Here is a 23,957-nt window from a genome sequence, read left to right on the forward strand (position 1 = left end):
GCGGCCCTGGAAGGGGAGGGCCTCCTTCACCACCTCGGGCCTGACAGCCTTGCGCCGGGAAAAGCCGGTGGGTTCAAAACCCGGTTAAAACAAGACGGGGAAGGGTCGCTGGGGCGACGTTTCGGCGGCTTTCCCCGCCCAAGCTGCGGGACGCCGGTGAGAGCCCTCACGGCGTCCCCTGCGGAGCAGAGCCGTCGCCCGGGGCGGCTCGGCGGGCCGCGGCCCCGCCCCGCCCCCTGCCCGGCAGGGCAGCCCGCCCCGGGCCGCCGCCGCCGCCCCGGGCCCTCAGCGCGGCTGCGAGGCTGAGCGCGCCGGGGCCCTGTAGGAGGTGCTGTCGGTTCACAGATGACGGTGAGAGCATCTTTTTTTAATTATTTTTTTTTTTTCTTTCCACTTAAAAGACGCGGAATAGGGTTAACCCTTTGCCGCACGGCGGGGCTGGGCGGCCGGGGACGGCGGCGCCGTGAGGTGGCTCCCTCAGCCTGGCGGGGAGGGAACGGGTCCCGGCGGCCCAGCCCTCCGCCGGGGTCGGAGCTCCCCGGGACCGGAGCGGGAGAAGTTGGGGCCGAGGGAGGGCCGGCGGCCCCGGGCGGGCGGATCTGACGAGGGCCGCTCTCCTGCCGCCTGGCCCCGGCGGGCCGGGTCAGGGGCTCGGCCCCGCGCTGAGGGCGGCGGCGGGCCGGGGCGGCATCCCGCCCCCGCCGGCTCCGTCGAGCGGCCCTCGGGGCGGCCAGGGCTTCGCCTGGAGGTGGGCGGCGGAGAGCCTCCGTCCTCGGGCGAGGGGGCCGCCCTTCAGCTCTGCGGCACCGACCGTTTAACGCTAGCGCTGAACCGTAAACGATTACTGTTCCGAAAGTAAATAAACAGGTGACTTCCAGATCAGGTTCCTGCTTGGATCGTTACAATAAATATCCCTAAAGGAAGCTCTCTATTTATGTTGTCATTGATTAATTCCCGCTACCCTCATTTGATTTCGATTTAGAACGATTTGATTCTAATTTAATTAGCATGTAATTTGGATGTACATAATTACTGTAATTATGACATTCAGGTAAGGCAGCTTTAGGCTGAAAGGCAATTTCAAATTTTCTAGCAACCTACTTTGTACTAGGAAACGGACAAGGACTTCGCGCCCTGCCATCCAAGTAGCAATTAGCACATCTCGGAAATAGGCACTGCCGCCGGTTTGTGTTAAAACAGCGGCGCGAAGTCGGCGGCGGTGCCTCGCCCGGTGCCCGCCGCCGGGTGCCCGCCGCCGGGAGCCGCGCCCGGCCCCCCCGGGCGGCCGCAGGTGCGGGGCCGGCCCACAGAGCCGCGGGCTGGGCGGGGAGCGGTGACCCACCCCCGGCGGGGCGCCGGCATTACTCGGTAAGGGCTCGCCCGCCCGCCCCCTTCCTCCCTCCCCCAGGGGACGGCCCCGGAGGAGCCGCAGAGGCGAGCCGGCCGCCCCGCCGTCTCCCCTCAGGTGGGTGCGCGCGCGCCCCTCCCGTCTCCCACAGAAGTCCCCGGGCGCCCGCCGCCCCCCCCTCGCCTCCCGCCGCCGGCTTCTCGCCGCGGCCCGGCCCGGCCCGGCCCGCGCAGCGCCGCCGCCCCCGGGGCGGGCTCCGGCCGCGCCCCCGAGCCCGCCGCCGGCCGGCCGCCGGAGCGCGGGGCGGCGCGCGCCTCTAGGTGGCGCCCGGGAGCCGCCGTGCGGCCCCGGCCCGGGGCACCGCCAGGCGCGATCGCAAATCCCCAGGTTCGGGCTTTTTTTTTTTTTTTTTTTTTAATGTGTTAAGAATGTTATTCCTTGAGGAAATTCGAGGCTAAATTATTCCGACTTAAAGTAAACACCTAGTGCACCAATTACCCAAAGGGGCGGGCTTTCCGTGAGATTCCCCTCATCTGCGTTTTGGACGGGTGGGAGAGGATCTTGGCGAACAGATAATGGCTGCAAACAAATTACAGCTCCCGCAGATAAAGTTTCCATTTGAATTGAAAGACGCAATTTAGAAACTGTCCGGGCACCGGATCGGGTGTTTATCTATTATCTCATTAGAACGAAACCATTAATGCTGCCTTTTAAGTGTAAAACGAGCCGTTGGGGCTGTAATTCCCGGCGGGGGGCAGGGGACACGCTTCCTGCGAACCGGGGCCCCGGCGATCGAATGGCATTTACCGAATAATTTCTGCTGGCATTTTACCTTCTCCCGTGGGTTGGCGGGTGCTGTCGCCGGCTGGTCCTTAGCCGCCTTTTAGGGGGCTCGAGGAGCCGGCGCGAAGCTGCGGTCCGCGAGGTGTGGGAAGGGAAAGCGATTGCTCCAGCGAGCTGCCGAGGGGAGCTCGGCTCACGGGCAAGCCCGGGGCGAGAGGGGCCAAGGCGGCGGGGAGCCCGGCTCTCCCCTCCGCCTCCCTGCCCGGGCGAGCCCGGGAGAGCCTCTCTCTCTTGCCCGGTGCTTTCCTGCTCCCGGGTTGGCGTCTTCGCCCTAAAGAGGTGCCGCTGAACTACGGATTCAAAGAGTGAAATCAGATTTATTTTTCGGTTCTCGCACCGCCTGTCCTTTAGTTTTTCTTTGTGTAAAAGTTCCCCAGACCATGTAATTATCGCCAACACGTACCAAAGAATGGTGTCATTTATTTTTAAAAAGGTGACATGCTTTCTATTTTCCTGATTAAACGAACCGGCTCTGCGGCCCAGAGCTGCTCCCCTCGTCGTTTCTGGGGAGTCTGGAAGTGATGGACGTTTTCTGACCCGAAGGGGCAAAGGCAATGCAAAGAGGTCCTTGATCATTGAGCTGAGAATTGTAACCCCGGCCTGCCAGAAACTGGACCTGGATGGTTTCCCTTTGATGTGTTTTATTATAAATCGAAAACAAAGCTGACTTCTGCCCAGCACCCCGCGCGGGTGCATTCCTGCGCAACCCCAACACTACCCGGCAGGGAGGGGAGCCGCGTCCCGCCGCCCAGCCCGCTGTTTATTTTACCTCTGCCCGAGCACGTCCCCCCTCGCTCGCTCCCCTCGTCCGCCCTCCCCTTCCCTTGCCTTCCCGTCCCGTCCCGTCCCGTCCCTTCCCTTCCCTCCCCTGCCCTGCCCTTCCCTGCCCGCCGGGAAACCTGCCGGCACCCAGCCGCCGGCGGGGCGGGGGCGGGAGACAAGGGACCTCGCCGGGATGCTTTCGGCCAGCAAAATTCCGCAGCGGCTCTCGGGGAGGGTGCTCTCGGCAGCCGGACGCGAGGTGCATCTCCCGGGAGGTTTCCTTTCCCCCCCGCGTCCGCGGAAGGGCCCGCCGGGCTTGCCGCCGCCCCGGGGCAGAGGCGGTGTCGGCGCTGCCCGGTCGCTTTTGTGCGACAGCGGCGCGGAGGAGGTGGGACGCCGTTATTAGTATTCACGGCAGATGTATTTTCTTTAACGCAACGTCTTCATTCCAGTTGGTGGCCGACAGCAGAATCCGTTTCCCGATGTTATTTGCATTCCCTGTTTTATGGAGGATTAAAATATTTGTATTCCTCCAGGCAGACTAAATTAACTTTTTTTTCCTCCCCCCCTTTTTTTTAATAACACAATTATCTCATTTAACAATTTGCCTTTAAAAAAATACTGTGGCTGTTAGGTTGGTGGTCAGGAGACAAAGGGAGTGAAAATAATTTTCATTTCAATAATTGCCTTCTGGTCAATTTAACTGTGCCTTATTTTGAAAGAGCCTGTCTAAATGAGATTCCTGTCCCAAATGTGTTCCCAGGCCTTAGCCCAGCCTTTAATTATTCCTGAGTTTTTTTTCTTTGGAATAAGACGCTGCACTGAGTAATCACAAAGAAGTCAGAGAGCATCCTTGAACCTTTTCAATAGCAGAGCCACTGATATTCAAATAACATGCAAGGACCATTTGACTGCATGGGGACATAAGCATTTCCAATTCAGTATTTGCATAGATCAACTGTCTTTGAAAAGGAAAGGCGCAGTTGTCTTCCATAACATTAAAAAGCCTAGTTATCAAATCAAGTGCTTAGTTTGGGGCTTTTAAAACGTTTACATTTTATCTCAGGTTGCCCTTTACCGTTTGACATGCAAATTTGGTGCAGTTAATTTGGACAATTAAAAGGATCTTCAAGGGAGCTTTGTCACCGAGAATATTCGGAGTTTTCCCCGTGGACCAGCTGAGATAAAGTTGGCCAGAACAAATGATGTCTAGGAGATTAATTAGATATTTGATAAGACATGAATCCCTAATAAGGGAATACAAGGCACAGGGGGCTGCTGTGTGCTCTAAGTCAAAATTAATAACATTTAACAAGATTTTCATTTAGGCATGAAATGTCTTTTCCGGAGTATTGACTCTAGCGATTTATTCCCTCGAGATCACCTCCCAACCTAGGCAGCCTTGTGGCGCTAAAGGCTTTTTAAACTAAATAAATAGTTCCTCAGCACAGTTCGCTTTCACGCAGGTTTGGGGCCGGTTTCGCCAAAGGCGCTTAGGGCTCGGCGTGGTGCCCGGCTGGCGTAGCGGCGCTCGGACTCAGTTTAAATTTGTTGGGTTGGTTTGTTGTTTTGGTGTTTTTTGGTTTTTTTTTGTTTTGGTGTTTTTTTTTTTTTTTTTTTTAAATACACCAAAACTAAGGCGGCTTGAAAAGAGCGACCGGAGCGCTTCAGCGCGCCTGGCTTGGGGCTGGTTCCTTTCCCTCCCGGCCATCAATGCCCGCTGTATTTTTAATCACGGTCCCTGTAAGGAGGACGGGAGGGGGGCGAGGGCTCCCACTAAAAACCTGACCCCTGCGAGGGCTGGGCAGGGGGAAGGAAGGGGCACGAAGAAGAACAAACCCGCGAGTACGTTGTTCAGAGTCCTTTAATAATACCAAAATGAAAATATGTCAAGATTTTTTTCCATACAGATAAACGCATTTAATTTCTTTAAGAGACCTTAACTTACGTGTGTTTGAGTGAAATGTTAACTCAACATTTTAAATATCTTTTACATATATACTGACTTCCACAAAGTGCATCAGAAATTTAAAATAAAAAAAAAAAAAAAAACAACCCCCAAAACATCCCTGAATTTCAGGAATTCACCAATTAAAAAAAAAAAAAAAAAAAGGAAATCCCCAAACCCCTATCAGATCAACATTTACAAGAAAAATAAGCGAACACGATCTGGTTTTTTTTTTCTTTTTTTTTTTTCCTTTCTTTTTTTGAACCCTATTTGTACAGATGTTTATGAGATACAGAGGAACCGTCTCGGACTTGCAGCGTGACGTCTCACCTTAAGCCTCTCTTAGGATGCTTTCCTTCCCACAGGAGGAGAGGAGAAGAGAAGAAGGAAACGGAAGAAAGTGTCACTCGGTACCTACCGGCCGGCCGGGCGGGACGGGACAGGGACGGGACGGCGCGGGTCGGGGCCCGCGCCTCTCCGGCCCCGCCACCCGCCCGCCCGCCCCCGGGCGCCGTCCGCGGCGGGGCGGCTCGCGTCCCCCCGGCCGGCGCGGGGCAGAGTCCGGGCGGCTCCCGGGGGCTCCCCGGCGGCGCGGGGCCGGGCGGCGCTGCCCCTAGGAGTCGCCGGGCCCCGCAGTAGGTTCCTTGCCCGGTCCGCGGGCGGCAGCGCCCACCCCCTCGTGCAGGATGAGGTCGGGGGACTCGGAGCGCGGCGTCTCCAGGTTGCTGGCGTCCGTGTCGCTGTCGCTGCCCTTTTTGCCGCCGCCGCCCCCGTTGTGCGTTTTGATGTGTTTGCTCAGGTGGTCGCTGCGCATGAAGCGCTTGTTGCAGACGGGGCAGGCGAAGCGCTTCTCGCCCGTGTGAGTCCGCAGGTGCCGCTGCAGCTCGTCGGAGCGGGTGAAGCGCTTGCCGCAGAAGAGCCAGTTGCAGACGAAGGGCCGCTCGCCCGTGTGCCAGCGCAGGTGCGCCTTCAGGTGCGAGGTCTTGCCGTACACCTTGCCGCAGCCGGGGATGTGGCAGCTGTGCAGCCCCTTGCGCCGCAGGCTGGCCCCCGCCGGCCCCAGCCGCTCGGCCTCCTGGCAGTTGGGGCAGTCGCAGGTGGCGCGGCCCGAGTAGCGGCGGGCGGAGCGGGCCGAGCCGCCCCCGGCGGCGGCGGCGGCGGCGCCCGAGATCATGGCGCTGGCCGCCGCCACCGCCGCGCTGGAGTCCGTGTAGGAGGGCAGCACGGGCTTGAAGCCCTCCTGGGTGAGCAGGTGCTGGCTGGTGGAGAGCAGGTGCGAGGCGGCCGTGGAGCCCAGGCCGGTGGAGCTGAAGGCGGAGTGGGTGAGGGAGCTGAAGTCGGGGTTGTAGGTGCCCAGCTGGGAGTGCAGCGAGGCCTGGGGGGCGCCCGAGTGCAGCGAGCTCTGCAGCCCCCCCGCCGGGTTCTGCACCTCCAGCCAGGAGCCCGGGTTGGTGTGGACGTCCCACCAGGAGGAGGCCGCCCCGTTGGCCACTTCGCCCGCCGAGAGCGTGGAGTGGAAGCCCGACTTGTACCAGGACTCGTAGGGGTGCGCCATGCCCACCCGCGGGTAGAGGCTCTCGGCCGCCGAGCTGTGCACTTTGGAGATGAAGGCCGACTGCCCGCCGGGCTCCTGCGGGGACACGCCCGCCGCCGCCGCCGCCGAGTTGGAGAAGAGGCCGCCGTAGTCGCTGCTGAAGGCCGACGAGGTGGGCGAGGTGGAGGCCAGGCAGAAGGCGCTGTTGGCGGTGCCCGTGCCGCTGGCCAGTCCGCTGGAGCCCCTGCTCGTGGCCACCGTGAAGCCCGAGAGGCTGGAGCCCAGGTTGCAGCTGGAGGTGGAGCGTTTCCAGGGGTGGAAGCCCCCTTTGGCGAAGGCGCTCGACTCGGGCAGGGTGGTCAGGGGGCTGGTGTTGCCGATCTTGTTGCAGGTGGCGGCCAGCATGGCCAGGGGAGTCGTTCCAAATCTCGGCTCTTCCTGCGGGAGAGACAAAGCCGGCCCGTCAGCCTCACCCCTGCCGCCTCGCCGGGCTCCCGCGGGGACGCGGCGGCGCGGGTGGAACCGCGGCGCGGCGAGCGGCACCGCGGAAAAGTTTTCGCTGATGTCGGAGGAAGGCTCCGGCCCTGCCCCGCTCGGCACAGCTCGTTTTCCGCCGGGGGCCGGTCTCGGCGCCCGAGGGGTTCACGTCGGAAGCGGATCCCGGCGGGGACGAGGGACACGCGTGTTCCGAGAGGGTGGGTTGGCTCGGGACGCCCCGCGCAGCGCCGGGCCGCTCGAACCTACCGCCGTTAAACCAAAAATCCCGTGGGAACGAAATGCGGCGTCTCCTCGAGCCACCGTGCAGCAGCGGCGGAAAAGCGAGATGGCAGGAAGGCAAACGGGGTGCGGAGCCTCCGACCGGCGCCACTCGCAAAGCCGAGCTAGCAAAAATCTTTGGAAATTTACCGCAGCACTGCGAGTTTAAAAAAAAAAAATAAAAAAAAAAATCAGAAAACAAAAGAAAGCACAAGCTCTCCGCTCTCCGGCCAAGCGAGTTTCCAGCCCAAACTCTTGGCGAAGGACCCGATGGGGAACCCGCAGCGAAATCCCCCGAGGCGGGCCGGGGTTACCTCTCGCCCGCGGGTCAGGGCGATCTGCGCCCGGGGCAGCCGCAACGCGGCGGCAGCAACAGTTTTTTTTGTGGTTTTTTTTTTTTTTTGTTGTTGTTGTTGTTTTGTTGGTTTGGGTTTTTTTTTCCCCCAGAGGGCGGCGAAGCCGCCGCCGAGAAGCCGCGAGGAAGGGCGCGGTGCCGACTTACCCCGAGGATAGACGTAGCCATAGCACGTCCCTGGGCTGGGCGGTGGGGCGGAGGGGGACGGCGCTCGGTGTGCGCCCCGCGCTGCCCGGCGGCACTAAGGACACTCCGGCGCGGCGGGGCTAAACTCTGCCTAAGTGCGGGCAGCGCCCGCTTTGAAGTACCGCTGGCGGCGGCGCTCGCCCAATGAGGGCGCGGGCGGAGCGGGCCGGAGCGGGCCGGCAGCCAATCAGGCTGCGCGGAGGTGCCGGCGCCGGGGCTCGGGGCGCGTGCCAGTCAGTCAGCGCGCGGGGAGAAAACTCCCCGCTCCGGACTGCGGCGATGGCGCTGCAATTAACTGCGACCCCCCCCCCCGGCCGCCCGCCGGGTTGTGACTCCCGCCGGCAGACGCCGGGAGTCGTGCGGCCGGGGTGACACCGCCCCGGCACCGGCTGGCCGCGGGGGAAGCGGGGAGAGCCGCAGAGGGCAGGAGTCGAGAGCGGGGGTCAGCGCCGGCGGAGGGCCGGGGTCGCGCCTGACGCCGCTCCGCCGCCGCCTGCAAACTGTGCGGGAGGCGTTAGATTCCCCCGCTGCTCGCTCGGGCACCTGCGATCCTCGCGTCCAGTAAACCATACCTGCACTGCTTCCATTCAACAGGCCCTCGGCTTCCTTTACAGGCCCTCGGGCAGCTCTGCCGTGCCGGATACAAATAGCCTGACAGCGCCTAATGACGTTTTATGAGAACACGCTCATTTTTTGGTTTTGCTTTGCTAAATACTTGACGCGATCCCGGGCACAACGTGTTTCTGTCTTACTTTCGCTGCAAAAGGAACGGCGGAGGCTTTTGAGTTACGCAAAGCGCCCAAACCCCCAAAGGCAGGGAACCGACAGGCATGCCCTTGCTCTGGTACCGGGGCGGGAGGGGGGACGAGGGGCATATGGCATCCTGTCGCTTAAGAGAGGGGATTTTATTTTGCAGAGCAGTCCCCGGCAAAATACTCTGAAAGTCAAATCCGCAGCCTGCAGCACGTTTTTCAAGCCTCGCGTACCCCCGTGGAAACAGTGCTGCTAATGGCAGAAGGCTTGCTCCCTCCTAGCAGGGCTAGGGCGCTGCTGGAATAAGCCTCCCCAGCACTTGCCTGTGGCCTCTGCGCTGTGCACACTCCACGCGCCCCAGTGAGCGACAGAGACTTTACCTGCTCTCTGCATGTGGGAAATGTAAGTCCAAGCCTCGGCTCCTCAATGTCTTGCAAGCTAGTCCCTTTGATTTGTAATTATCGGAGGCTTCCTAAGTAATTGGCTAGAACTTGCCCGCGCTGTGTCCGCGGAAGATCAGTGGGCGTGCAACTTTTCATCATTGCCATCGTCTCTGTGAGGCTGGGAAGAGGAGCTTTTCCCTCCGCTTCTGCCGTCCCCAGTGCAGCTGGGTGCAGTTCTGAACCAGAAAATACGAGTGCGTTCAAGCAACGCCGGGTGCCTGCTCTGCTTTCGAGTCAGTATTTCCTTCTCCTCGGTACCGCCTCAGCCATCCGGTGTAAAACCTCCTAGCAGATGCAAACTAGGCAGCGCTGAGGAGCAAGATGGAGAAACCGCGAATTTGAGAGGATTTCGCTTTTCTTTACTTGTTCTGATAGATTTTGTTCCCGTCCTTAAATAAGGCGGGCATTGCGTTTTGTTGCACATTGTGTTATGCAATCTGCAGGACGCCTGCCACGCTAGGAAAGGATGTCCCTGGAGATTGTCTTTTATTTAAACGTCTAAGGCTATTTTCAAAGGGCGCTCGCCTTTTTGTCGCCGCGTATTACACAGAGTCGGGGCAGTAGGAAGGAAATACTGTTCTGCGCTTAATTCTTTCCACATTGACTCGCAGCCAGCGCGGGGGTCCGGGGAGTGCGCTGCAAACCCTGTTTCTCCGAAAGGTCTGCCTGGCGCAGATCATAAGCAGCGGCTTTACCCGGGGGGGCTGTAGCTCTCGACGGGTGGAGACGATTGAAAGGCGGTGGCGGGGGGGGAGCGGCGTAACCCCCGCGGGCGAGGCGAGGAGTCCGACAGGGGCACCCGGGAGCAATCGCCCAACAGGTGACTCCTTCCTTCCTTCCCTCCTTCCTTCCTTCCTTCCTTCCTTCCCTGCTTCCTTCCTCCGGGGGGAACCCGCTCCTTCCCAGGAGCCTGCCGAGGTGGTCGTCAAGTGGCAGCGAGGCGCTTCTGGCCAACCCCGGGGCGGCGGGGGGGGGGGGGGGGGGAGGGGGAGAGGGTCTTTCCCCTCTCCTTGGGGAAAGTCATAAATAAAATAAGGCTGGAAGGCAGCTCGAGAGCGTGACGTTTAAAAATGCTGCCTCTGCATCAGCGAGTAAAGGCATCCGCTGCCCGCTTGCGCTCCCACAGCAAAGTGAGGTTTGTGTTGTGCCTGAAGGCAGCCGGGTGGCTCTGCCTGCCTTACATCTATCTCCTCGCCCCCTTTGTAATCGGAAAAGTAACTAAAATCCGCAGGAGCGAGGCAGGCGGCGGAGAGGCTGAGCGAATGGCGGCGGAAGGGGGAACGCTGCTAAAATCTTGAGGGGGTCAAGTATTTTCTGACAGATTTTTCCGTACTCCAAAAAATCGAGTTTTTAAACAAAGATCAATGTGTTATGCTAAAGTGTTGAGCTGACTGTTAAAACATTTGGGGGGATAATGACAATGTAACAAAGGCCTGGTTTGGAGTGAATCATCACCCTTTTAAAAGTTAAAGCAATTTTCAGGAGAATAGCTTTCAGCAAACGCTTTACATTATTCAAAACGGCCAAATAATGCTCTATTATAGCGCCTGAATGCTGCCAGTCAGCCCATAAGTGCAATTTGTGCAAAGGCTCGGTGCCTTATCTCCACTTCTTTATAAAGAGGTGAATATAAAACAATTTCTTCCAAACCCAGACAGAGAGCACGAAAATTGCTTCCCTTTCTGCAATCAGGGCAATTTAACTGGAGTGCAATTAGCACTATTAAATGTCGATTCTGCATAAACAAATCTGACTAAGAAGCGAAAGTGGGGTGAGAACCTCATATAAACTGAAACTGATTTTTTAAAATTATGTATCCGGGTCCTTTACAATTGATCCGTGACGTTTTCATCTCGGAATATATTTACATCATAAATACATTACGGTTAAATCAACATAAATCTTAAAGAAAAAAAAAATCTCGGTATGAATACTAATAAAGAAGAATAGCCTAATTAAATGCAACAGTTCACTTCCTTTGAACAATATTGTTTCCCATCTTCCCTTTACGCGTGTCTTTTGATCTGTGCAACTGCTAAAGTTGCTGTCCTTAGGAGGTAAAGCTGGGAAACAATTCGTTCATTAAAGCTGATTGGGAGGCTCCTGGGTTCGTATTCAAGAGCGTCAGATGAAATGGCTCTTCTGTTCAAACAGAGCTCTGGGAAAGAGCTGCCAAATATTTTCCAAATAAATCGATTTAACAGCAGTTAAATGTAAGGTTGCTGTACAATTTCCCCTGAATCCTAGGAGGGACACGGAGTTTTACGCATGGATGTTGCGGGTGGGAAAGGGGCAAAGACTTCCAAGTTCAAGAGAAGCAGCCTCATTTTCTGCCAAGCAGAAGGGACCTGGGCAGGAAACAGGCAAACTGCTCATCGCCGAGATAAATAATTGCGTCCTGCCAGATTTTTTAAAATTTTTTTTAATTTTTTTTTTTTTTTTTTAGCAACAGGACTTCCGTGCGAGCCCCCCTCCCCCCTCTCTCTCAATTACACTTTTCATTTACGTGATCTGGAAACCACCATTGATTATGAGAGCAACGCAGAGGGGAACCTGGTGATAAATTAATAACTTGGGTTAAGAAAAGGCTTCCCCACTATTCTGCCCAAAGAGTCGGTATTGAAAGGGGGAAGGATGTAGAGAGAGAGAGTGTTAAAATACAGACCTCGGTGCCTGTTGAGTCCACTGAATTCTTTCTGCTGTGGAGTTTTTCATTTGTGGGTAAAGATGAAGTGCAGCTTTTGATTAGAAGGAAATCTTTTATAGTTAATAAAAAGAGAATGAGCACGGGGATCAAACAGATGATGGAAATTAAGTGGAAATTATGGCACTCTCCAGCAATTTCTGCCTGAGCTTCCACGCGGGGTTCGTTACATAACGCGCTCCCCGCTCCTCCTGCCCCCCGCACACCGAGCCCCGAGGGGGAGCGCCAGGCTGGGCTTTCCTCGCGTCCCCCGGCTTTAAGGTGACACTGTGTAGGAGCAACAGGGCGGGCGACCCGCGTTACCCTGCCTGTAGAAAAAAGAACCTGCAGGGTAGTTTTAGAAAGCCTCTCGGGCACTGAACGCCGTCAAAAGCGGGTCAGCGGAACCAATTCTCTTCCGCTAAACGTGTCTGGACCGTGTCGTTCAAACCTCCCTCGTTCTGTTTATCTCAGGCGAAGGCACGTTAACAGTTCAAGGGAGGACTAGTGTCAGAGGAAGGAAGGTGACTGCAGCCTGTGTGATGATTTTAATTACTACAATTATCGGAAGATTATTCAACAGCATCACAGGTCTGTTTTCTGCCTTGGTAGGAAAGTCTGAGGAACATTGTACGAGGCACCTCGTACGAGGATTTTCTCTCTTGGCTCGCGTGCCTTCCAGCGCTGCTACGATGCACAGGTTAGGCACGACACGCTCGGACCGCAGCAGGTTTGAAATTCAGCCAGAGCTAGCGTTCGTAAAGCTTCCTTCAAGGGAAGGTGTTTCTGAATAGAAGGAGTTTAATTAGTAAGCGGCCGGACCCACGCTGATAGAGCGTGAAACCACCTTTTCGCACAGGTCTCTTAAAGAAGCTCTGATGACTTGGGTCTGCCTTTTAAGCAGGGGAGCAGTGGCTGCAGGCGTGAGCTGGGCGGTCGCCCGGCGGGTCCCTGCCTGCCCGGCGGGTCCCTGCCTGCCCGGCGGGTCCCTGCCTGCCCGGCTCCTCCTCGGCCGCCACGGCTGCTGCCAGCGGGACCGGCCGGCGGCGAAGGTGAGCGGCAGCCCCGGGCGGGGGGACGGGAGGGCAGGCGGCTGCCTCACCGCAGCACCCTCGCAGCAGAAGAGCCCTCGCCCCGCTTCTCTCCGAGCGGCCCCTTCTGATACCGTCCCGGCTTTTTATACCACGTTTTTAGCCAGGCGTGACTCAGAAGGTTGGTTGTGATTAAGCAAGCTGTCTATCTGCAGATAGAGATATGTGGGAGCGTAATAGGCAGGATGATTGACGTTACAAAGTTCTCTTCGGTCCACGATGACCAATAAATCCTCCCGCAGGCTTCGCCCGTTAATGAATGGCTGGTTGGGAAGAGGAAAATACGCTGGACCCCCCATTCGTATGCTCCCCTCTCCCCCCTCCCCCTGTCCTGGGATTAGGGCGAGGAAGGACTGGGAACCGTTCATTGTGCTCCTTCTGTGTTCTGTAATTACTGGAGCTCGGGCTTAAGGTGAATTTCAGCTCAGATCATGAACCATTTCACGTTCAAATGCAAGCTTGCAGTACTTTCCTAGTGGCAATTAGGAGCCTATTACAAGCCATTAGATTGATCAATGTACCTTAAACAATGTGAATGATTTATATGGCAAAGAAAAAAACCTTCTTACATCCATTGTGCTGTTCCAGCGACCAACCTGGCCCTGTGTCTCCATTCATCACAGCTTTAAACAACAAAAGCGATTTATTTAGAAAACTTACAGGCAAAGAAACAGGCTCAATTCCTTCCTCTGGAAGGGTATCCGAGCTTTATCTGTCTTTATTGTCAAGAGATGTAGGCTGGAAGAATTCAGGGATGTGCGGGGAGGAGGGGAGGGCTGGATTTGCTGGTTTCCAAACGGATTAATTCACCTTGTACCTGAAAGAAGGAAACAAAGAGATTCCTGACTGCTTCCTAAACAAGCCCCTAATCTGCTGTGCATATGCAATGCAAGGAGGAAAGCAGTGGCTTACATGTGTGTTCAACAAAGTGTTTGGGGGTAGCTCTTTGTAGCCTTTTAATGACATCATGGACACAGAACCACCAGCCCTGGAAGTTCCAAGGCTGCTGTGGAGCGGAGAGCGGGCTGGGACTGGGACGTGCTAGGTGATGGAGGAAGGGGGTACACGCAGCCTTCTTCACTGTGGATGATTACTCTAACCATTCTGCAACAAAGAAATGACAAAACATCAGCTGCTATCAAAGCCAGAGCAGCCGTCCTGTAGGCCTTGGGTCTGTCTGCATTTCTCTCCTTTCAGAAGATTCAGGGAACCTCTCACGCCTGGGAAATTCCTCCCAGCTCCTGGCAGCCCCTAAGTGAGGAGCTGGGAGAGGCTGGTGGCTTTGTGCTTGCCAGCGATTTGTTAGGGGTACAGAGATTCAGGTCAGAAGGAATAGGACTGTGCTTTACCATTCATTCAATGGATGGCCTCTGTTTCTCGCATTTTCCGTACCTTTTTGCTAACCTTATTCACCTTGGTACTTAGCACTGCAAAATCACTGGCTTCTCTGTAGCTACAAAGTGACTGAATGAATCTTTGGCTTGGCGTTAAACAGTTCTGACATGTTCTGAATTAAAACTCCTAAGAAAAAAGACCACACGCATGAACTAACTAGGCCATTCTTTAAAATGGAACTTTGATGGGACCTGTGTAACCTGTGACAGTGTTTGTTAGAAAAAAACCCAAAACATTTGTAAGTCTTAGTTCAGCTGGAAATTTATTTTGAGATATCACACGAAGGAGAATGTTGTTAATTTAAGATCCCAATTATCATTTGTGTTTCAGTGGCAATCTGGTCTACTATTTTCTACATTCTGGTCTCTGGAAATAGCTGCAATGCTGGTCAAAAGTCACCATTTTATCACGTCATTTTCTGCGAGGAGGTAAGCATACAGTGCATCAATATTGGTACAAAGAAAAGAAACAAGGGATGGGTGTCAAGTCGTGTCAAGAGATACAACCCTTTTGTTACAAAGCATGGGTACAGCCACTGCAGAATCTGATTTTCCAAGTTGTCCATACAGGGTTGAGACTATTCACTTACTTCTCTAGTTATCAGCTGCTTGCTTTCTTGATAAAAAGGGATGAGTAAAACGCAATGTCTGCCATGTAAACAGAATGATAGGTGCAATAGGAATAAGAGCTGTCCTCTCCCTCCCTATAGGAGATCCCATAACGAAAGAAGGAATGTTTCTATTGAGTCTGTCACAGACTAAACCCAGTTCTTCCCTTTCTTATAGACCCTACACCATCAAGAGCTTAACACATCGAATCAGCAGTGTGTCCTGCTTAGCTTAAACTTGTTCTTTCTCATAGAGGTGACCTGAAAGAAGAATAAAAGATGTGGACGCCTCTTTCAAAGGTTTTGTAGAGATTGTCCATTTAGTCACATCGTGCTTTAAAGTCTTTTTCCTTTTCCAGAGCTTTGTATTTGTCACTTTGCCCCAGAGAATTGCTGGGCCAGCCTTCTCAGGACAGGTTCTGGTCTTCCTCTACTTTAAGTATCTCTACAAAAACTGCCTACTTGAAGGGCTTTCTGCAAGCCTTAACCGACACATGTACACCCTTTTGTACAAAAGCAGCCTATGCTTCCTAACATGCTGCTTCAGGCACTTACGTTCCATCTGGGTTGCATTGCCCTTTAATTATCAGTCTTCTTATTGTGATCAAGTGAACTTTTACTAATCTCCACATTTATTGTTAAGATAAATAGATGCTGCTTTTAATCAATATGGAGGGCCACACCAATGCAGTTTGAAGTAACTGAAGTCAACTGTAAAGAGTTCAATGTGTGTATAATTACAGAGGACATCAACTATTCACTTAGGTCTAATTCAGTGTCTCTTTAGAGTCAGACCTCTTCCTTTTCCCGGTCCCACTCTCACCTCCTTTGCTCCCCCTTCACCCTGCAAAGCAGGCAAGAGAAATACAGCAGAGGCCAAGCAAGCAGCAACCCTGCTGAACCTCAGGCTGCTTAGCAGATTGAAACTGCTAGGTGGATATAAGCATACGGCTACAATATAACACCTTCTTCCAACAAAAAAGATTGATTGCATCTTGGCCTTGGTATTAAATGCGCTATTATCAGAAGAAGCCGAAATAATGCATACAGTCACTTTAAAAGAAAGCAGGTTTCCTTTGCGAACGTACCTATTATTTCAATAGTACTTGAGAACTATTTCAATAGTGGCCAGGTTGTTGCTTACTAAAATACATTTGAATTGAATACGTATATATCGAGGTTTTTTCTTAATTTTAGTTTGAATTAGTCCTGAAGTTCTCATTAAATTTACCATTTGTAAAGGACAGATTAAATGAAAATGGCTTTTAGAAAAATGGAGCTGGAAATTATTTTGGCCTTTCTGACCTGGAAGAGGTGATAATTTGCAGCAGCACTAGATACTGGACATGTCTGACATTTTAGGTATTCCCTCACAGTTTCAGACCTTTGTACAGATGAACTCCATCTGGGACAACCCAGCAGTCAACTTTTTGTTACCTTAATGTAAATGAGCAGACTACAGCTGTCTTAAGCAATCTACGCAGACAACACCAATGGAAAATGAAACTCAGGCAAGGGCAATGCTCAGAAAAGAATGTCTATTACCCACAATAATGCTCCTAACATTTTCTAAACAGCTATTACCTGTGTCTGTCCATAATTGTCCTTGTTACAGTAACGGTGCAATCTTTCTTGCAGAACACTTACAGAAATCTCTCTCCACTGACTTTTCCAAATGTAAACAACCTATACAGCATTTTCTAATGTAAAACAAATGTGGTAAGTAGGTCCCACATTAAAGAATCACTTTGACTGGAATGTCTGAAGTGCTCAAGGGATTTTTGAGTGTGTTAGAAAATACCACCATTTGCATTTGGTTTCCAAACGCAGTCCCATACGTACATATGAGTGTCAGTAGGACCTATATAGCACATTGTTGCTAAATTTGGCTGGTTGCAGAGAACAGATAGCTCACTTTCTCTCTTGCAAAGTGATGTAAAGTAAGCTGTTGTGGATTTTTGCTATCAAATATTTCTCGTGGCTTTTATTGCACATGAACATGACTAATTTTCAGTGTTGACACTAGCAAACATTTGCCTATTTAGAAAACAACGTGACTACAAAATTCCCAGTTAGAGCAAAACAACTAGAAGCCAACATCTGTATCACCCCGCCCCCCCCCCCATTTGTAATCCTGTTAGATAAACCGTGTTAGTTACTCTCATTAAAATGGGACACTGTAAATGCAGGCCGTTAAACACCTCAGAGGGATTGAAAGCAGTAAACCAAAATGTGTTTCTAAAATCTCATCTCTGTATTAAGAGATAGGATGTTCACAATTCCTATGCAGTACTTACACAGTGTAACTTGATCCTCCATTATGCAGTTTGGAGGAAATTTAGCAAAGCTCCTAGGTTTGTTCAGCCTGAGACAAGTACCACAAAAATGTATGCTGTTAGTCTGTTTTTTTGTAAACATGATGGCTGAAAGCACAGGTCTAAGAGGAAGAGGTGGCAGTGTCCTCCAGCTCTTTCATATTATCAATGTACATATATCAGTATGTAAAATCAAGTAGTCAGACCTTTCAGTCATTACACAAGCCGTTACGCGCTGACTTCAACAGAAGCTTTATCTGAGTGAGGACTACTTACTTTGAATAGGAGCATGATGTTGAAGTTAGTGCATGTAGGAACTTGTGCTCTTTCAGAGAATATTTTCTAAAAAATTGTGCAAAACACAATTGCAGGCTTTGGAAAGGTCTGTTGCTGCCTTCTGCAGCATTAACTCCTGGAACCCTGTTTTCCCAGCAGTTGGGAAGGTGCTGATTCCCAGACTGCAGAGACGCGATCCTGCACTTTTCCAGGGACTAGCTGTGGTACCCGCAAAGAGACTAGCCATATCCCGTGAAGCAACAGGAGCGCAGGAACACCTCTTTGTGCCAAAAGTGCCAACGGGAAATGCTACAAAATGTGATTTTATTGCCATGTGAGGGAGGGACTCAGCCCATATAACACTGGATGTTCTAGTGATGTGTGAAAAACTGCGGTATCTGGAGTTTTGCAGCTCTGAGACTGAAATTCTACAAACACAAAGTATTTGCAGATGGTGTCTTACCTGAGCATGCACACTTACGCTTGTGGCTGCATAAGGAGGAGGGAGGGGATCTCTGTAAATAAACTGCTGAAGAAGAAAACCAAATAGTCAAACTAGCAGCTTGGTAGTTTGATATTCGATTGCCTTTTGTTACAGTATTTTTCAAATAGCTGTTACCATAACAACATAACATATTTTTCTTTTAATTTTTTTTAGCTGTTTGGAAAAAAGAAATATTCTTGCCAGAATTCTTCCATAATAGCTTCCATTAACTGCAGTGACTTCTATTGGGGAGGCCAGTGCTGATGTCTCCTGCTGTCACAAGTCACTCACAAATCTAGCAGATGTTTTGTTTGATAAGGCCAATTTGAGCTTTATGAAACATGTTGTAGTTTTTTTCCATCCCCAAAGAGCAAATATCAGTCAGGATGGGATTCAGAACTGATCATTTGCCAGGAGACAAGGCGCTTGATACCTGTCAGCAGACTGTGCCCCACGCTTGAAAAACTAGATCAGGCTGAACTGCAAAGATTCTTCTTTAACATAGCAATAGTGTGTACCAAACACCAAGAGATAGACCTTAGAGACATATACAACACAACAACAACAACAACAACAAAAAGAAGGAGAAGGAGGTACAAATCCTTTAGGAGGCCAGTATTTTTTTCCCTATTCTGTAGTACATATTTTGCTAAACTCCTAAGGTAAATGTTGTAGATGAGAGTGGTTTATCACAATTGAACAAAAGTTACTATAAAAACAATTGGAAAAAGCAAAAGAAAAGGGATCCACTTTAAACATTGATGCTGCCCCAGAAACACTGGCAATTTTATTTTGGATTCAAGTAATTTGCATGACTAAGAAATAATCACTTTTCCAGGACCTTCACACACTGGACAGTACCAAACATGTCCAGATTATTGTATTTAATAGTTTGTCTGTTAATACCATCTTGTTTCTGGAAACGGGGACAAAACTATTTATTTTTGTGAGGCTTATTTTATAATAAAGTTTTTATAATTTTATAATCAGCTAGAACCATGTTTTAGTGTAAGTTGTTTGATTTTTTTTTGTAAGCGGTTAACACAGAATAAGAAAATGTTCCATGAGTTACTTCAATGTTGTTATCTAAAATTTCTCAGAGGAGAGAAAATTTAACTATATGTTATTTCTATGTTGATTACCTAGATCAAAATGACTAGCAGCTAGCCAGCCAATACTGGCATGCTACTTTTCTAGGGGAGGTGTGCAAGTCTGTACATCCATATGTATGCACGTGTGCCCGTGTTTTCTTTGTACTAGCTAAAAATAATATTTTTAAATCTTTAAAAGTAAAATGTGTTGCTAAACAATATGCTTTAATTTCCATACTCTTTTCTGTAAAACTGCATTCACAAGGGTAGTTTAAATTAATTCCAGAGAGGATATTCCAGATTTGCACAAGTGTAAATGACATTGTAAAATAAAGTGGTTATCTGGTCATAAGGCTTCAGTGAGACTACTGCCATGAGATCGACTCTTCTGTTTAGCTTGTGAAGGTATCAAACATTTCAGTGAACCTGAAAACAGCAGTGTCGAAAACAGCATCACAAATCCTGTCACTCTATTTAAAATTCAGAATAGATAGCAATTTTTTTCCTGTGTAGTTCATGTTTTTTTTTTCTAACATGTAGCTGAAAATATTTCTGTAAGTAAATTAATTTCTCCCACATTTCAGTGTATTTAAAAGCATACACACGTCGATGTATTTCCACTTTTAAGAATGCTAATTCCACTTTTAAGAATGCAGCAGGTCCAGCATTAGACTGTCTGCTGGAGTATCTCTTTCTGGTTTTAGCAACAGAGCTACGTTGGCGTTGATCTAACACTCCTTGATCACACATCACTTGATACAAAAAGGTGAAAGTAGCACTACAGACGCCTGCAATTTGATTGATAATGTTAAGGATGTTCATCCACACAACTGCCCACTAGATTTTATTTGCTGCAGTGAGATTACTCAGTCTGAGATCATTTCATAGAGGCAACAAATCCGCAGTTTTGAAATCAAGTGACAAGTACCACATGCTCCTTTTTTATGCTCCATATTGGTTGTATGTGCATGTAAAAAACATTAATGAGACATATTAAATTTACTAACAACTAAAATCTCTTGCATTCACACCACTCTGCTGTAACTAGGATTGAGAAGACAAGCTTTAAACAAAAAGAGCTTTCATACCCTGCTCCGGTGTGACCAGTCATTGTAGGTTGCTCTAGGACTCATAACTACCAAGGGGACTTTTGAAATGGGCACTATTTGAACTTCTGAGCATAGTCTATAATCTTGCTTAATAATTACATCAACTGTGACAGTTTAATTCAGTGTAGGTATCCAAAACTATTTCTGAAATTAATAATAGGCATGCTTTATAGCTTATACATGTCAAAAGTTATAAGACAAGTCTCATCATGGAACTTAACTATTTTAACATGACTTTTTAAATAGTCCAACAATTTGAAACAATTACATAACATTTTTTTCTTTCTAACTTTTAAAACAAAAAATGTTTCATTGCATTTATAGGGTTGACTATAGTTAAGTGACCTCTACAAAAGGCTTCCTCTTTGAAGTGTTCTCTGAAGCGAGCTTCAAGGCAGCTGAGTGTCTCAGATTGTGATTTTGTAAGGTTTTGATGCTAGAAAATTGTTTAACAAACAGCTCCAAAATATGTAGATTTTGATTAATAACACACAGTGCCGTGCCGTGGTATTTAAATAATATAAAGTATGAAATCTAACATGTGGCAGAAGAGTATGTGTTCCACATGGTTAGGAGAATAGGAATGGGGGCATACCAATATCTGAGCAGGAGGGAAATAGTTATACAAAGCCAATTAAACTATTCTTTAGGAATGTATTAAACTGTTGTCTCTACTTGCGCCAAAACGTTTCCTCTAACTTTGTGGTTGGAAAGGATTCTCCTTCAGCAGGGTAGGGAGTGCTGGTTACCGTTGCTTTGTTCTTCAAATGTCCGCATTGTGTATGAGTCTGCAGAACCCTGGATTTGGTTAACATTGACTTCCCAGCAGAGAACAGTTTTGGGTATATTAGCCAAATTTCTTAATATACGAATAATACTAAGTAATATATGAGTAATACTAAAAGAAACTAGTTGTGTATGACCATCTTGAAGAGCAATGCTCACGCTGAAATCAGTCATAGGGCCTCAGAACCTTCGACTGTAGTTAAACTCCTATATGGTTTCACAATCTTCTCAAATGTTGAACCTTTACTCATAAAAGAAGCTTTACTCTGCCAAAATAAGTTTTACTCTGTCTAAGGAAGTAAAATACTACAGTATTTGGAGTCTTTCCAATGAAAGGACTTGAACTGACGTTAAGAGATACTGAACTGGCCTACGCTGAAGGGTTCATTTAAAATCCCACCTCATTTATACCCTAATTACTACTAGATTAGGATCACATCTAATCTCATAGTAATTACATATTAGCTGTATATATTAGCTCTAGGATGAGATCTAGTGTTTGCATACAAGTATTTATTTTACTAAATGAAAAGGAGAAAAGACCTACCCAACTCTGGCATCATATGTGTATACCTCATTTGCATATATATATTTTAAATTCCAAACCGGAAAAAAACTTGTAACTATAATTTCTATTCTGGGGACAAGCCAAAGGGAAAAAAAAAGCCAAAAGCATTGATTTTTTAAAAATCAATTTTTCTATGACAGAAGCAAAATGCAAACTAATTCGTTAGTTGCTGTGAATACATTAACATTGTGAATATGCAAGTTGCCATATAACATGCCAATGTAGTGCTGCAACTGTCCAGACGTAACACTGTCAGAACACGAGGTGCACCTGTAATTCTTTTTGATTTAAACATTTTTGTTTGTGTGTTTATAATGGCTGAAAGTAGTATGTAGCCACAGAGATATGTACAACAGAAAAGATTCATAACCTGCATTTTTAAGCAGTTTCACATTTGATCTGTTTGAAAAAAATCCTTCCAAACGCAGTTCTCCATTAGTGATGTGTAGTGGTTACAATATGAATATGCTTTCAGCAGTGCACTACTGTCTAAAATGGACATTGACACTAAAGTGATTCTGTCTTCAGATCAACATAGCCATGACTGTTAAAAATGCAAAGAAAAAAGATCATTCAGCGAGCTGTACTAATTATATCTAGCCCACATTTGCGAATTGTTTAATTGAAAGCATTCCTGGATTGGTATTACTAAATCTCGAGGATTATTTTGCAGTTGTTGGTATCAAAATTAAAAATAGTCTCCATTTAATCTCTTTCAGAAGAGTTGAAGCTAGATGTTGTGAAAACAAAATATAAAACAAAAGCCTTAAAATCAAGTGTCTTGACACCTAACCAAATTATTATCTAATGACTGGAATCCAACTTCAGAATCAATTACAGAACGTCTTTTTTAGCGTTCATTCACCCCATCACAGAGATAATATAATAAAGATTGTAATAGAACATTTTTATAGGCAGGAATGTGACAAATTTTTGTGATTCAGGGTTTTGAGACTTTAGATTACCATCTTTATTCTCAGCTAAACAAAAGAGAGCGTCTCAAGCTTCTTAAGCACAAACACATTTTTGTGATTATCCACAAGAAACAGTATTTAGGGCTTTTTAAATCAGGAGATTTTTTTTTTTCCCCAGGTGCTTTCCCTGGGTGAATTCCCAGTCTGTAGATGCACACACCTACTGCAGCTCACAATCTATCGTGATTTCACATTTAAAAATTAAGTAGGCTGGTATTTCTCCAGGCAATAAAGCTGAAAGGTACATACTGAAAAAGGGAGAAAGGCATCAAAGCCTTAAGATAGCAAGTATTTTGAAAATGCTTAACTCACGCAGTCTCCAGGAATTACAGGAAAATAAAACTGTAGTACTGAAGTTGCTGACAAAATGCTTTTTACTAGGGGGCTCTTTGTCAGGTACAGGAAGACTAATCAAAGCCTGAGGTGGCCGTGTTTTTGTTATAATTTCTTCTTTCCAAGAAGGCTGGTCCCTGAGGTACTGGAGCATCAGTTTTTCACCTGATGGGTTGTTGACTTAAATGACGAGGCTTCACAACCAAATCCTTCTTAGTGTGTGTGATTGACAGAGCTGGCTCTAGGCAAGTTCAACTTAAGCTATTTGTATCCGTGTCACTTTGGACGTGTCATGTTTTGTGAGCAATTAAAAAAATAGGTCATGTTTTGTACTCTAGAGATACTGCTGTTTGTGGTTCTCCCCAAATTTAAACATTTTGCATGCCTCAGACCACTTCAGGAAGCTTGCAGGGTAAATGGAGTCCCCTGCTGAGCAGCTAATAGGGGAACTCACACTTTCAGGAGAAGTGTGTCTAATAGCAGGGGATTACTATAAATTTCCTGGTTTGATGTACACCCTTGCTTAAATGTTATAGGAGTGGCTTCAGTATCCTGCAGCTTCCGCATCCCACTTGTAGCTGCAGCCAGGCATATTTATAAATTTATTGAAGGCTTAAATTTTTCAAGAGGACTTATCAGCTCTCCTTAGAGATGCAAAAATAAAAAATTAAGTCATTGGTTTACATTTCTCCTCTCCTTCAAAATGCTACATGTTCTTATTAGTTTCAAGTCAAAGTCACAACTTTGGGGCATTTTTGAATGGTGGTTGAACACTGAATGCATACATATTTATTCGACTTTAAGTCGAGAAAATAAAAGAAGTAAAACTACTTTTGAAACTATTTTATAAACAATCTCAGTGCATAGCATATAATACTATGTTGTGTACTAGATAATACTGATATGAAATTGACCTCTGAAGTAAGAAAAAAATCCAAACCAGAAAATATTTATTTTGTAAATGTAATGATTACATTTGTTCATGGCATACTTTTAGACATAGCATCTCCCACACAGTGTTTGTGATTCACGGACTGATGGGACCTTTGGATTATTTCTAAAGGAATCTCTGAAAAATGGCTGAGAAACTAAGTTCATCCACAGAACATCACCTGTAATTGTGCAGTTAATGGTTTTAACTCATCTTGCGGTTTCCTGAAACACTAGAAAAGCTTTCTAGATTTTCTTTTCTAAGCTCTGAGGGTGCCAAAGTGTCCTTGAGCTTTGGCTGTTTCCCAAAAGCCCTTGCTTGGGTGTTTCTAAAACAAGGTATTGTTTCTCAGCTGGGCAGAAGGCATTCAAGCAAGTGCTAAGCGT

General features: G+C 48.7%; 1 protein-coding gene across 1 annotated transcript; it reads right to left on the reverse strand.

Annotated features, from left to right (window-relative positions):
* Positions 1–5,466: 5,466 nt before the first annotated feature.
* Positions 5,467–7,794, reverse strand: SP9 (Sp9 transcription factor). The gene is made up of 2 exons (XM_030018548.1): positions 7,694–7,794; positions 5,467–6,873 (listed from the first exon to the last, which is right to left on the reverse strand). The coding sequence occupies exons 1-2, from the start codon at positions 7,712–7,714 to the stop codon at positions 5,515–5,517; spliced, it is 1,380 nt and encodes a 459-aa protein (XP_029874408.1). The 5' UTR covers positions 7,715–7,794; the 3' UTR covers positions 5,467–5,514.
* Between the last annotated feature and the right edge of the window lie 16,163 nt (positions 7,795–23,957).

Source organism: Aquila chrysaetos, chromosome 6 (genome assembly GCF_900496995.4).
Source record: "Aquila chrysaetos chrysaetos chromosome 6, bAquChr1.4, whole genome shotgun sequence".
Taxonomy (NCBI): Eukaryota; Metazoa; Chordata; class Aves; order Accipitriformes; family Accipitridae; genus Aquila; species Aquila chrysaetos.